Here is a 14,060-nt window from a genome sequence, read left to right on the forward strand (position 1 = left end):
GTGTATACGTGTATTTTTGGTTTTTGAAGTTGCGCCCCCGTGACGCTGTTTTGAACGATATCTGTCCGTCTTTTCCACTGCGGACTTTGCCTATTGTTAGTCTCCAAAATATGGCTGATTCGTGTGCTTTTATCTCTCTCAGATCGCGGATTGTCCTCAATGTGGTGGGTATTGTCTCAGCTGTAAGCCCTGTGATTCAGCTGCAGGGTAGGACTTTTTTCTTCGTAGAATTACGTTCATATCAAGTGAACGAGCCTCCACTACAGCCGCGCATGAAATGTGTAAGTCAATGTGATTGTTGATGCGTGTGTACGTGTGGTAAGTGTGGACGCTAAATATCACTCAACTTCGGCAATTTCGGGGATTTGAAATACTGCAGCAGTTTCCTTTTTTTTTAAAAGCGCGAGTTGCTTGTGACCAAGGCTTATTCAGTGCAGGATGGATCTGGGTTTGTGTATCGCCCATCATGTTCTATTGTCGTTGCTATCAAATAATGAAAGTCGTTCACAATGTGTAGGCAAGATGTCCGAAGAGTATAGTACTGTTTGAGGGCGGCGACCAAGTACACTGGCGATCTTTCCTGCACATTGGTAAGGTGTGTCTGGTGACATGCTTGCAGAGAAAGCGGCTGTATGAACTTCCTATCCTTGAAGCACAGTCGGCCAAAGAGCTATTTCTGCAGCGGACAGGGACTGTGGTGCTAAGCGGATTACTGTATCCCGCATTGGAAACCTACGAACCTTATTCGAGTGGCCGACATGGACCACATGGTATATTTCTCGCCATCCAAGATATTTTCATATTTCTGCACAGTAAAGCTCTTCCTCCCTTCCTGTCTACGCATGCCTCGCTTCATATTTGTTTGGACAATATGGTCGGTATCTACCCCAATGTAGTTGTACTAAATTCCCCTCTGACTATCTTAATTACCTCGCTTCGTATACCATAGACTGCTCACCGGACGAATGCCTCAACCATGGAGAGGTTCCCACCGTATCATATCTAGGCCAAATCTCTCACAGCGAGAGTATGTCGCATCGGATATACTCTCTCGACCACGGCAAACTTTACCTGTTCTTGACCCATCAAGAAGCCACCAAATATGGCCGCGGCTTCCGCGTAGGCGCAAGCGTGAAGGTACACAATGCACATCCCATTTTTGACGCCACATCGCGGGATACGCGGACTCTGGTGGGATTGGCGTGTTGCTCGTACAGCTCTGTGGTAGTGTGTACATATTCCGATATCCCAGATGCGCCGTTTGTGCCGACTCTACCGCAGCGCGACTCTTTCTCAGCATTTCCGGTATGCCCATTTAAAACTTCTGATTTTCTGGTGAAGATTTGTTTTGTTTCTCTTCAATTCCTTCAAATCAACTGAATTGAGAGTTATTTGCACATTTTAGCTCGTGTTGTGTTGTGATCAGTCATGCTGAGACAAGTTTCAATTGGTGTATCGGAGCAGATGATTTCGTCGGTGAGGGATTACCTTTGGGCATTTCGGGCATCCTTAGTGCTTTCGTTAAAATTCCAGGGCATTTTCAGGGTTAAAGGATGCTCATTTGAAGGTCTTCGTATTCCCAACACAAACGATGAACCGTATCTCTCGGCAGATATCATTGCGTCCAATGATATACGGGTAAGTTTGTACAGGCTCACCAATCGTTTGTGTACAAAGATGGCGATTGTACTGAGAAGATTCGAATTTGCCAAAAGATACCTTCGTATCTCTACTACTAACATAAGCATCTTGCGGTTATTGTCACGATGGCAGAGAGTGATCGACTGGTTCATGCGCCTGCCTCCAAGTACCCGAGCTCGTCTTCTAGGCCTTGTAAACAAGCTACTGAAGGCTACGAAAGCTACAACCAATACTGAAGAGGTAGATGCAAATAAATTTGCCGCGTATCCAAATGGGGTTGATTCCGAAGAGGAAGACATTGGGTGAGTTCTGGGTTTTGTGCAAATAATGGTGCATCTGTGTTTTGGACTAACTTGTCTGATCTTTGAATTAGAATTCTTCTCATCCAGTCCACGGGTGTTGAATGTTGCTGTATTGATTGTAATATTCTAATGTAGCAAATTTTTCTCTTTGAAGATGTGACAATTACTTAGCACCACCTTCAAATCGATACGCACACAGGGGAGTTGCAGAAAGTACTAGCAGTGCTCAAAAGGTCTACCAAGAATTTATCAACCATAATACTCGTGGGGCGTGCACACTCATGCGACTGCCTTCTACGCCGATGCCAAGTATCCGCTTCATTAGAGAAGTCTGCAGTGTGCGTGTCTTGCAAACGAATGCGATGGTGGATGTATCAGATCCTAACGGGGACAGTGGCCGATACCGGATATACAGGTCGGAGCAGATATTCAACACGCTGGAAGCTTCCTCTGTGGCCAGCGGTTTCGTAGGGAAAGATAATAGTGTGCTAGTCTACTATCTACGGTATGTGTGCATCTAGTGTGCGCAAGTCTCCAACAGTACACGAGTATGCATATAGAAGCAGTCGTATGGTACGGAAGACGTGCAATATGTGATGGTTCTTGATTCTGTATGCAATATGAGAGGAGTGGGCGGGGGGATGGTAACTGACCCATCTTCAACCCACAGATACTCATCCAGTTTGCGATGTCTGAAGATGAGCGATTGTGATAAGGATGCGATCGACGTCATTGTGCCTGGGTTAGAGCCCGAATCACTTCGGTGTCTTTTCGCGCTCAGAAAGTTTTACCTGGTCATTGAAGACCTGCCTGAGGATAGTCGTGGTGTGGCGGACGTATTAAAATACATCTACGCGGCAAAGGAGGATGTCCTGCAGTTGGTAAGTCCTCAAAATCTTCCCATCCACCTTTGCGGTGTACGTCGAACAATTTTGCGGACAGTCTGTTGCTTAGCCACGCACAACAGCTAGGTGTTCCCTTGTGTGTTCATCGATGTATATTACGAGTCCGCTCTAGATAGTTCACAGTAGTTGGCGACTATACACCCGTACCACGTTTTAATTTGCGTTTGTAATTCTAGTTTTCAGGCTTGTGTAGATAGTAGTAAGAAAGAGACATGTTTCTCGACACCGAAGTTGATTATCTATATCCTTTTATTGCAGACTAAATCCGGAAAACGTAAAGTCCCGAGTGCAACGGCGGACAGAGGTGAGTGTTACAAATTACATGCTTGAAGTGCCGACTTGGTTTTGGTTGTTTTCAAACTTGATAAGCCTGTTTCTGACATGTACTTCACTATGCACCGTATGCAATGCTACTTGCATACTAATAGAACGACCCATCACTGGTAAACAAAGAGTTGTGAGCAATGGTCGTATACCAATCGATGCCGAGATCATGATCCTGAATAAGCATGAAACAAGTAAGGTGCTGGGCTCTTGCGAGTCGTACGCTACCGCCGTGGTTCTACACTCCAACATAACCGCAACTGTAAGTACTCGGGCAAATGCTTGTGCACGTCTCCATAATATATCACTTACATGATTCACTTACATTTGTTGCCGCTGGCGAATACCCGATTTGCACATAGTCCAGTACCAGCTTTTTCATATGAGGCCAATCCGAGCGTCATGAGCGCTATAAACAATCAAATACGTTCAATTATAACCTGACAGAGCCCGAAGTCCAATCTCGGTCCACTCACGGTACAGTACACAGCGTAATTCCAATGAGGTATTCAAGTGTTTATACAGTCCAGTGTAATCTGCAGGTTTTCTTGTGTGCTACCAACGTCTGTGAATGGTCTACTTCAATATTTATGTGATCGTATCATCATGCATATCCTATTTAGTCACAAACCGCGCACCGCAACCAAGGGCGTGGTCGAGGCCGTGGAAGGCCCGCAGGCCTGAACCCCCCCGTGACAGTACAGCTTACCTTACTAGGCAAGGGTGAGGAAAACTTTCCCTTTTTGGTTCCAAGGAAGCACTATCGTCTAACCAATGCGCGGACGAATGCGATTTTGCCGAGCGGAGATTCGTGGGTTATTGATGATTTCACGGTGGTTGAGTCGATGCATAGAGAGTGCGTATCTCACACTGCGACTGACCGGGATAGTGGGATGGTGCGGTTGAGCGATACTGTACTCTCCCATCTTGATGAATTGTATGATGTCCGGCACCTACTGAATGGTATGTGCTAGCTCAAAAAAATTAGCAGTTGTTTTACGAAGTTGACATTTTGGGTGCGGTTTTTTGGACATGGTAGATTTGTCATGGGGTGTCCTTTTTTTGTGGTGCGAGGTGCGAGGCGGGCTTGACTAAAATTGGATTTAATATAGAACATAAAGGCCTGTTTTCAAGTGTATTTACGACAACATTTTCCTGTTTAAGGCTGATATCGAAACTATACATGGCTAAAAACGAGAAGGTATATCTAACGGGTCAAATACATGTCAAAGTGAAAAAACTTACTAGCTATGACTTTGGCATTCTTGCCGTATGTCTAGTATTCGGGTTTGATGCATCAAAGGCGTTTATACATACCTTTAATTTCCGGCTACTTACATATGAAATTTTCACTGGATATGTCTTTAAAAACCAAAGCCAAATCACTTGCCTTATTGTTCCCTGGCCGCAGCGTCCACGCGATTGGCTGACTTCGTATCCGTGCGCGGGATAGTAAAAGAACGCATCTTCGTCGCCGCGGAAGATCCGAATGACACATCCGAGGTAAGCCGAACGAATCTGAGAGCTTCCAGCGTACACTTGCATATCTAAGTGTGGTTCTCGAGGAACACGTATCGCTTAAGTGGCACACTCCTTGGTTAAACCTTGGATGAATTTGTTCGACTCCGACGGCACTAGTAAATGTGTTGTGCACAATCCATACCATCATACAAGCTATCGTTCCTGTGACTTGAAGTTCTGCCAAAGTAAAAGATGGGTTAATCCTGGACACTGTACTATTTATCGTTTTCCTTGTTTACAGACTGCAAAGCAAATGTGTGCTTAGGTCGTACAACTTCTTGTCTTATTTTTATGCAGACTGTCAAAGTAAGGCTGGCGGACATAGCCAGCCCTCTAGAGGTGATGGATGTCTACGTTTCCCTGCAAACCGGGCGCAAAAAAATATTGATGGGCCTGATACCAGGTATGCGGATTTGCATTACAAGATACGGACTTTCCACAACTCACATGCTAGTAGCTTCCCAATACTCCCGTAGTGTCAATATGTGTTGACCTTGACCATAATTCTTTGCGTTCGAATGATTCACACAGTTGTGACTTTACACTATCCGCAGGGTCGACTGTGTGCTTCGAGCGTGTCCATGCCCGTGTTTCGCGGAAGGGCAATCTGTACGCCCACTTCAAAGCCCTGAGCAACATCACTGTCCAGGCGTTGCCGGTAGCTGATACACACTCACCGAATGGGGATGCACAAGGGGCCATTGCGGATCAAGTCACTCAGAAGGGTGTCATACACTACGGTGTTGACCCTCGCACTGGAAAAAATAGTATCTTACCGCAAATACAGCCTGCTGTGAACTACGGTACTGACAACGCTCTGGATATTTGTGGCAGTTGCGGCTCGTTTTACTTTGCTTTTTACTATTTCATGTGCGACGTGCACCTCGATTGTCAAGTTAGATGTGCATTCTCATGGTTTTGCTAAACTTTGGCTAGCTGTATTGTATCAGTATACTTCCGCCATACGATTACTATTAGAGTTGCTGTAACAAAGGTGTCTGAACAATGTTCGCATAAACTTTCCCACGCCTATTAGGCGACTATGACAAATGGCTATTGAAGGACTTCCTTCTGTCTTCTGGTCCTACCGGGACATCGAACGAGCCCTCTGACAGTTACCAGCACGCAAGTAGGGTAAAAAAAGCCGTAAATGTGCAGAATCGTCCGCATCTTGTTTGGTGTTTCATCAACACAATACAGCACATCAAGCTCACGCATGGTTGCGTAACGTGTGGGCAAACCATGCGGATTACATGCCTGGTGTGCCAAGAGAATCATCCCGGTCGGGTATGTATTATAATGTATCGTATATGGGAAGTGCTCAATCGGGGTTTACAGATCCTTCTTACTTAAGTGATTGGCTATAACTTTGTAATACCAACCTGAAGTCACGAATACGTTAATGCACTCGCATACGAGGCATCATTCGTACGAGTTGGCTCTGGCACCTGAGCAAATAATAGTTGCAAAGCGTGCTTATATATTAGCTATATGCACTGGTTCGTATTGTATCGGAAGCCACAGGTTCCTGTCAATATGATGCTATAATTTTGCTCTTTCGAATAGCATTCTCTATTTTCGTATCCAAACGTATCTTTGAGACTATCACAGGAAGGTGACAAAGGACTTTTGCGTTGTAGTGCGCGAGTTTTTGTCGAAGATGGAACTTCGGAGGCTGTGGTGTTGTTTGACGATCCATATGATATTTTCAACCATGTGCTCCGACTGAGTACTGCACAGCAAAGTGAAATTATGGTAGGTGAGATTGACTAAGTATGTGTGTTTATTTACGCGGATTTAGGTGATTTTGTATAGAAAGTATTCTCCATTTGCAAATACATATGTAATATCCAAAAAAAAATTCAATGAACCGGTTGGCGAAACTGGTATCACATCCGAGCTTCGATGTCTCGTTCTCAAAAACAATGTCGGAATGGCTATAGCTTACACAAACCACAGTACACACCTAGTACTGATCCTGCATAATATATCTCGCAGAACTTGACGAGGAAGCGTGGATCATTGGAGCTGTTCGCCAAAGATCTCAACAGCGTGCCGAACGAAACAAACAAGGGTAATAGGGATTCACACTTCTGGAATGGCAGGGAACATGCGAAGGAGGCAAGAAGTATCTTAGGAGATCTCAAACGAGTCCACAGACATATAACCTTACTATGTGTGCTAGTGTCCTCCCACCGTGACAGCTCTGAGAAAGATCAGCTCACAACGAATTATGTCCCGTATGACGTTCTTCTATGCGATGAGGCTGAAAATAGCATAGGAAAGGTAAAATTATTCGTGCTTTGAATCAAGCAACTTGCGATGTGATATTGGAGGTAGCTCTATAAATATTGGCAGAGTAATTCTGGTCGTACCTGTCAGATGCGTGGTTGTTTCTGCCGCTTCTGCTACAAGGCATACTTCATACCATGCTTCATACTGCGCTCTATGTCTCGTCGGCATATATTGACAGCCATAGTGTGTGCGCCTGCTGTCCTTGTGCAGTTGTATAAGAGTATACATGAGAGATCGGCTCGACAGTCAAACAATTCGTGAGGCTTCCTACGAATGCTTCGCCACTCACGTGTGTATCTTCACAAAGATTGACTGAACAAAACTAATCGGATTTCTTCACATCTTTTTCTCACAGGATTCGGAGTCGAAAACCGAACCGCAAATGAATTATGAGTAAGTTACTGTTACCCTTGTGACAAGTTATATGCGCATGTGTTGCATTTGGAAATACACACAAAAGATTCACGATCACTTATGTGCAAATCTTGCTTTTCATAACCAGTTTCCCTGAGACTTCGTACTAATTATGCTATGCCTATTAGAATGATAGCTGCGTTCAAGTTATTTATCTCGTTTCCGATATGGTTTTGTATTTGTGCTTATGTTTGCTACCGAACTGATACCGTGCAGCCCATCGAGCTCTGACTTGGCGTATTTTCTTATTTATCCCAGTTTGAAGAAAATTTACATTGCGAAGGATGTCTATATCGACACGCGCAAAGGCGCACAGCTAGTTCTAAGGCCGTTGGGTGTGCATCAGACGAGTGCAACAAACGAATTGAGAAGTATCATGAACGACCTGGTTAACTCGGGTTCAAACCCTTGCTAGCAGTACGCATCTCCTGCATATCGTTTGACCGCCCACGTTCATCAAATGCGCGGAATCAGATTGCGATGTATCTCACCACTGACACATACTAAACAATTTTAGGCAAATATTTAGAAGAATTAGGTGTAGGGTTACCGATGACACACCCCATACGCACATTCCACAACTAGTACATTGTGGATCACATACTTTATTAGACAGCGGAAATAGGGCTCGCCGCTAGGTATGCCAAACGACGACCCGAAACGAGAAGCACATCCGTAGTGTAAATGTAGAAGAAATTTATGCGCAAATACGAAAGTTGAAAAATTGTTGAATGATTGACAACAAACAATATCAGCACATACCGCACCCGCTACTATGGAGAGTGTACCTGTATGTCATGTAGTAGTGCCCTATAGTAGCCCTATAGGCTCAGGACAAGGAAAACACGATATAACTCGGGCAAACACGCATAGTAGATTGAAGCCACCGTAAAGACAACGCACACGCGAATCAAACTGTAACACCAAAAAACCTTACTTCGTTCATAGAGGCTGTATTGGAACAAGCGCCTAGGAGCGGTAGAATGGAATGTAACAATCTCCATAACCAGTCGAAGTATAAACCCGCGATTTATATTTCGTGAAATCCTTATTGTCTTGGCGTCAGATTTTGAAACTGTGATACATCATATAGATTGAGTCCCCAATGATATTTAATGTTGGATAGGGGTGATCCTGACTAGGTTTTTGTTATTTACTTATGTTCCGTGAATGATAGCGACGGCGCATTCGGTGGCCATTCTGCAGTTATATATACGACATGGGTTGCTCCTTGTGATTAATCGTGGTACACGTGGCCATAGTCTGGTGGGGGTTCTGAAGGCCCCTCATACGATGGCGGTTCGTTGTGCTCGTCGAGTTCTACCACATCCATCTCATAATCCATCTGTATATGGGCATTTAGGTGCATCAGCAGGGATTACAAACAAGAAGTATGCGAATACATCCTGATGATATTTGTAATGATAAACTTCAGACCAGGCAGGTTCGGATAAATTTCGATGAATACCTTTCACACAAAAAGGGTAGACTCACCTGCCGTGTGTATTTATAGCTTCGGCACCCTCTGCAGGGCAAGAGACTTTTAAAGGCGACCCAGCACCCGCTGGCCTTCTCGCCCATCCCGAAATCATCCCTCAGTAGTACCCATATCCTATAACAGTAACTGTAGACACCTGGTTATGCAAAGATCCTGTTAGTGTCAGTGGACTTCAAATATGATAAGGAGCCTGCCCAATAACTATACACAACTAAACGCGTGCAAAATTAGTACACTGACAGACTCCGCGCAGATGATCATCTGCGTGCAACAGGAAGACATGTATCAGACATCGAAAAAGCGAAAGGACAACAAATGAGCGGCCATGCGACCCCGATAATAATCGAAATCAAGACGCCCACATTGCCCTAAACACGCGTGCAAAACATACAATATGCATATGCTTCACATTTGATACTATCAATCCTGCATACGAACATACTGTCAACCGGCGCACAGCACAGGGAATGAAGATAGAGCAGAAACGAGATCAACATGATGAGACCCATCACCACCCACATGACCATTATGGAGTACTGCCGATTGGAAAGAAAGCGCGATTAGTAGGCGCAGGCAAATGTAATTGTCATGTATCGCAACCAGATCAGTCACAAACTCGACTAAACACGTTTGTGCCTCGCTTGTACGGTTTGTTTGAATCGAAAAAGACTGCATTGAATTCTCATCTCATAGCGCGCTTGGGATCATACCGAATAAGGAACCGGATCGTAGGTCACCCAATTGTAGCCTCCAGTCGCATGCATCGGACTGTACATACAAGGATATACCTGTCCTTCATTATATGATCGCAACCACGTTTGCTTATCCATGAAACCGCCACTCTTAGAGTCACAGTCGATCGGATTACACGCATACGCCTAGAGTTGAGCAGTGATATCCCGAAACCAGGGAGAGCAGAGAAAGTCGGAACAGAAAGCTTTGGTGAGGGAATACGAGCGATTGAAATCGAGTCACCCGATACCGTGCAACTGTGCACACACGACATGACGACGGTTTAGGAAGTCACACAAGAATACACAAATACTCGTGCACGCGATATATAGAAATGCACAAAATCACACGCGGACAAGAACTGAAGCTCGAGCAACCGTTCCCTTTTGTTTCATTGGCGATTAATTTGAAGTAAATTTTACATACTGCGGTGTTCACGCGTACACTCGATAGATATACCTCGAATCGCTCGGTGACCTCTCCTTCTTCATCGTACACCGTGACGAAATTGGCTATCTTGGCTTCGTTGATGAAAAATGAGTAGACGCTCTTGTCCGTTACCTATAAATTATACGTGAAAATTAGAACATCCATGTGAGAAGGCACTTGGCCAAACGAAAGGGACGTCCAAAGTTTGATTCCATGCTCTTTCGATGTACACAACAAACCCCTGGCAGCAGCGTCTGTGACTACATATGAGAAAATACTCTCACTGACATGTACATCGACGAAACTTCACAACAAACTGACCTTTTGAACATGGACTCGACATGCCCAGGTGCCCAGAGCAAAGCATATAGACAAGTGGTAAAAATTACAGTGTCTAAAGGCCGAACTTCTACGCAATGAGACCATATACACCTGCGCCTACGAATATTCGTGTCGCACGTCAACATTCAGATATATGAAACAATGCAAAATTAACCATTATTAAAACCCATATATGCATGTATAATATATAAACACACAGACACAGACAAAGACATAGACACACACACACACACATATATATAAATATATATATATATATGTATATACATACACACATATACAAACATACATACATATATACATACTTACTTATACATACCTATATATATATACTTGAAATATACGTACCCAGACACAAACACACCCACCCCTACACGCACACACACACACAAACACACCCACCCATACACGCACACACACACACAAACACAGACACAGACACAGACACAGACAGACATATATGTATATATATATGAGTACTAACATATATAATTATATATATCTTTTTTATAATCACGTACATATATATATATCCTACACACACACACACATACACACACACACACACACACACACGCACACACACACACACATATATATATATATATATGTGTGTGTGCACGTAAGCGTGTGTAGCACGTAAATCTATAACAGATATATACATACATATATATATATATATATGTACACACACACACAAATATATATATATATATATATTATAGATGCAAGTCCTCACACACACACACACATACACACACACCCACACACACACACACACACACACACACACATATATATATATATATACGTACCCACATCTTCATGCGTATGCCTCTTATGTAATCACGTATAGATATATATATATATATATATATATATATGTATACGTAAAAGCGTATATTCTTTATAGATATAGTATACTATGTACGAGTATGAGTATAAGAAACATAACATCAAAACAAACGTCGACGGAATAGACGACAGTTGAGACGTGATTTTTTGAGTGTGTACACGCGTTTGCTTATCTGCATAGTGGGTTATAATTTTGGAGAGATGTGATAACGTACTGACTGGCGTTTACACTCCTCGTGTTCAGAGACAGTGATAGATCGCAAATGGGAGTATGGAAACTGACTTGCGCCCCAACTAACTCAGTTTCGACGGATTCAAAGGTGGCAGAGTATATTCACATGTAAATATTCTTACTCATTATATATGATAATGTTTTAATTTCGACATTTTGCCAAACGATGCTTACCTTACACTCTGCTGAAACAAAGTTCTTGTATACGTAGTACTCTGGAATTAATAGTAGAGTTATTAAAAAAGTTATGAAGGTCATTATTGATAGGATCCACAGCCTTGCACATCTCTGCGGACCTATGTTTTCTTCATTTAAACTCAGTAAAGTGCTCATATTGTGTGCAAGATACGTCTCACTACTACTGCAGTCTCGACAACTGCGGAGTTAGTATACTATATAATATCTTTCCTATACGGATATTTATAAATATCAGTCTAAAAGGGATAATGGCCACTATCTCGCCTCAGTAGTGAGCATCAATGAGCTTGCTTTTTTCCCTCATTATCGTTTCTTTCCATAAAAATTAAATAATATCTGTACAGAAAAATGGTTCCATGTCGGTGATGTCACACGACATACAGACTACAGACTACAGTCACAACTCGATAGTGGTTTGTAGTGGATATGGCAAAGAAGCTTCATGTTCTGGACTTCCGACTCCGAATCCAGTACTCGTAACTCGACTAGCAACAACTACAACCTCATTTATGTTTATTAAAAAAAAAGAATATTCAGATAAAGTGAATATCCACGACAAAGGAAATAAGGTTGTGATGATCTCCTATAAAGAACGAGTGTATTCGGAAACAGTACGGCCGTGACCATTCCGTTCATGCCTGTTTAAGTCCAGTTATTGAAAACTGTTCCAATCACTAGACTACAGGAGACGTTGACTTCGAAGGTCTTCTAGTTATAATCACTCTCTGTCGATTGCACTTAATAAATTAACACACACTCTTAGGCCACACTGCAATAAACTTCCACGATTCGGTCAAGAAATTTCTCATCACCCATACCGTATATTAATGAATAAAGTTACAGATTGTTGGGAAGAAAATATAGATCAGGCGACAGTGGAGGACGTGACTCAGGAAACGGTAATTGCCTAATATAACTGACCCATTTTTTTATAGTTGTGTATGCCTCTATGGTCATTGTAGTTGCTCGAGACGAGAAAGATTGGTACGTACATGATGATACATCAACACAATACACATTGCTGATACAAAAAAAGCCATGTATGTTATTTTTAGATATATTATATGTATTAAATTCTCACGTGACAATTTGATTAGTACTATTTTGTCACCTAAAAGCACAGCAGAACCTTGTTTATTTTATTGTAAAAATTCCCACTTTAACTTGTACAAAGTTTGACATATTGCACAGATTCGAACAACACCTCTATGTGAAGACGTATGGTAAATGCGTTAGTGGGTGGTGAAAGCCTAGGATACACAGGATGGCGGAAAAACGAAAGCTGCAAGGTGGGTCCTGTTGCTTCCGGCTTCGTACGCATTATTCTCTGTATTGTTTTAGCGAACTCGATGGTTTGGACGCAGCTGAGTCGGCGTCGTAGGGCCCGACCACTAAGTTTACACTTTGTGTCCAACTGACGAAGTTATCTTTATTCTGTAGATATACTCTTTTGTGTGCAATCGACGACGTTCTCTTTATCCTGTGGATAAAAACGTGTCGATTACGATATCATAAATTGAATTATGGTGTAGCCAAACACTAAGCAACATAATTACTGAAAGGCGAGCTTAGATCTGTAGGAGGCACGCATTCAACCACTCACATGTGTTCGTCCCCGTCTATATCACTAGTTTACATAAAGAGCAAGTGCAAAGCGCACACGCCACAGCTAGATAAAACTGCAATGAAACTACTATGTATACACTTTTTAGTGGTATTGAAATACCAGAGCTCGAATGTCGGTAGTAATTTTCAAACTGCCGCGATGAATATACTTTATGTCGCATTCGTCGTGACCTCCGGTTTGACTCGCCTGTATTATTTTCAACAGCGGAAATCGAGCGTGTGCTCAAAAAGGTAAGCGAGGGTGTCGAGGAGTTCGAGGCCATGTGGGATAAGGTGCACAGTGCTAATACCCCGAGTCAGAAGGAAAAATATGAGGTGTGTACCAATTAAAACCATGTACTTTGTACTGATGTCCATAGTGCGTTGCGACTCTAGTACACTTTCACTTCTATCACATAGGTATGTACTCAGACTTACTCAGGCTGACTGCAGCCATTAACAGCTTATTTCAACTGATTTAGAAGTCTTGTTGCCGCGTGTACGCCCATACTAACGTTGTCGATGTCGTCGTGTCTTCTTCTGTTTCAAATTTGTCAGAGTACTAAGTGCTCTGCCGCTTTCCACACCATGCGTTTGTAGTCAATCCATTTCATAGTAAGCTCTACTCTCCACCGAACAAGTAACATACAATGCATGTATGCACATTATAAATTTGTCGAATACATGTATCACACACACTCACAAACACACACAACGCCCACACACACACACACACACACACACACACACACACACACACACACACA

At 42.9% G+C, this 14,060-nt stretch overlaps 2 protein-coding genes across 3 annotated transcripts in view; one reads left to right on the forward strand and one right to left on the reverse strand.

Moving 5' to 3' along the window:
• Window positions 1–8,430, forward strand: part of SARC_01662 — a gene marked incomplete at its 3' end in the record, with an annotated part of 11,266 nt that extends 2,836 nt beyond the window's left edge. Inside the window, exons 1-18 of one of the 2 annotated variants that reach the window (XM_014304612.1) lie at window positions 226–281; window positions 518–770; window positions 950–1,305; window positions 1,465–1,638; window positions 1,774–1,943; window positions 2,143–2,448; window positions 2,614–2,824; window positions 3,107–3,152; window positions 3,277–3,434; window positions 3,796–4,135; window positions 4,584–4,675; window positions 4,991–5,096; window positions 5,248–5,496; window positions 5,730–5,980; window positions 6,305–6,448; window positions 6,692–6,979; window positions 7,344–7,381; window positions 7,661–8,430. In XM_014304612.1, the coding sequence (XP_014160087.1) occupies window positions 273–281; window positions 518–770; window positions 950–1,305; window positions 1,465–1,638; window positions 1,774–1,943; window positions 2,143–2,448; window positions 2,614–2,824; window positions 3,107–3,152; window positions 3,277–3,434; window positions 3,796–4,135; window positions 4,584–4,675; window positions 4,991–5,096; window positions 5,248–5,496; window positions 5,730–5,980; window positions 6,305–6,448; window positions 6,692–6,979; window positions 7,344–7,381; window positions 7,661–7,817 (3,348 nt within the window). In that variant the 5' untranslated portion in view covers window positions 226–272. Of the gene's footprint in view, window positions 1–225; window positions 282–517; window positions 771–949; window positions 1,306–1,464; window positions 1,639–1,773; window positions 1,944–2,142; window positions 2,449–2,613; window positions 2,825–3,106; window positions 3,153–3,276; window positions 3,435–3,795; window positions 4,136–4,583; window positions 4,676–4,990; window positions 5,097–5,247; window positions 5,497–5,729; window positions 5,981–6,304; window positions 6,449–6,691; window positions 6,980–7,343; window positions 7,382–7,660 lie in introns of those variants that run through there. The other variant, XM_014304611.1, reaches the window with a different exon arrangement.
• SARC_01663 (hypothetical protein) lies at window positions 7,774–11,862 on the reverse strand. The gene is made up of 6 exons (XM_014304613.1): window positions 11,665–11,862; window positions 10,092–10,193; window positions 9,611–9,778; window positions 9,343–9,436; window positions 8,897–9,036; window positions 7,774–8,747 (listed from the first exon to the last, which is right to left on the reverse strand). The coding sequence occupies exons 1-6, from the start codon at window positions 11,821–11,823 to the stop codon at window positions 8,640–8,642; spliced, it is 771 nt and encodes a 256-aa protein (XP_014160088.1). The 5' UTR covers window positions 11,824–11,862; the 3' UTR covers window positions 7,774–8,639.
• Between the last annotated feature and the right edge of the window lie 2,198 nt (window positions 11,863–14,060).

The sequence above is a fragment of the Sphaeroforma arctica genome, assembly GCF_001186125.1.
Source record: "Sphaeroforma arctica JP610 unplaced genomic scaffold supercont1.68, whole genome shotgun sequence".
NCBI classification, from domain to species: domain Eukaryota; class Ichthyosporea; order Ichthyophonida; genus Sphaeroforma; species Sphaeroforma arctica.

Bases quoted from the DNA above. Each gene is read 5' to 3' on its own strand.
- SARC_01663 (XM_014304613.1), bottom strand. From the start codon at position 11,823: ATGAGCACTTTACTGAGTTTAAATGAAGAAAACATAGGTCCGCAGAGA. The intron at 9,437-9,610 runs GTATGATCCCAA...TCCAATCGGCAG, and splicing joins ACGATCCGGTTCCTTATTCG to TACTCCATAATGGTCATGTG. The intron at 9,037-9,342 runs GTATGTTCGTAT...TTGCATAACCAG, and splicing joins GTGCTGTGCGCCGGTTGACA to GTGTCTACAGTTACTGTTAT.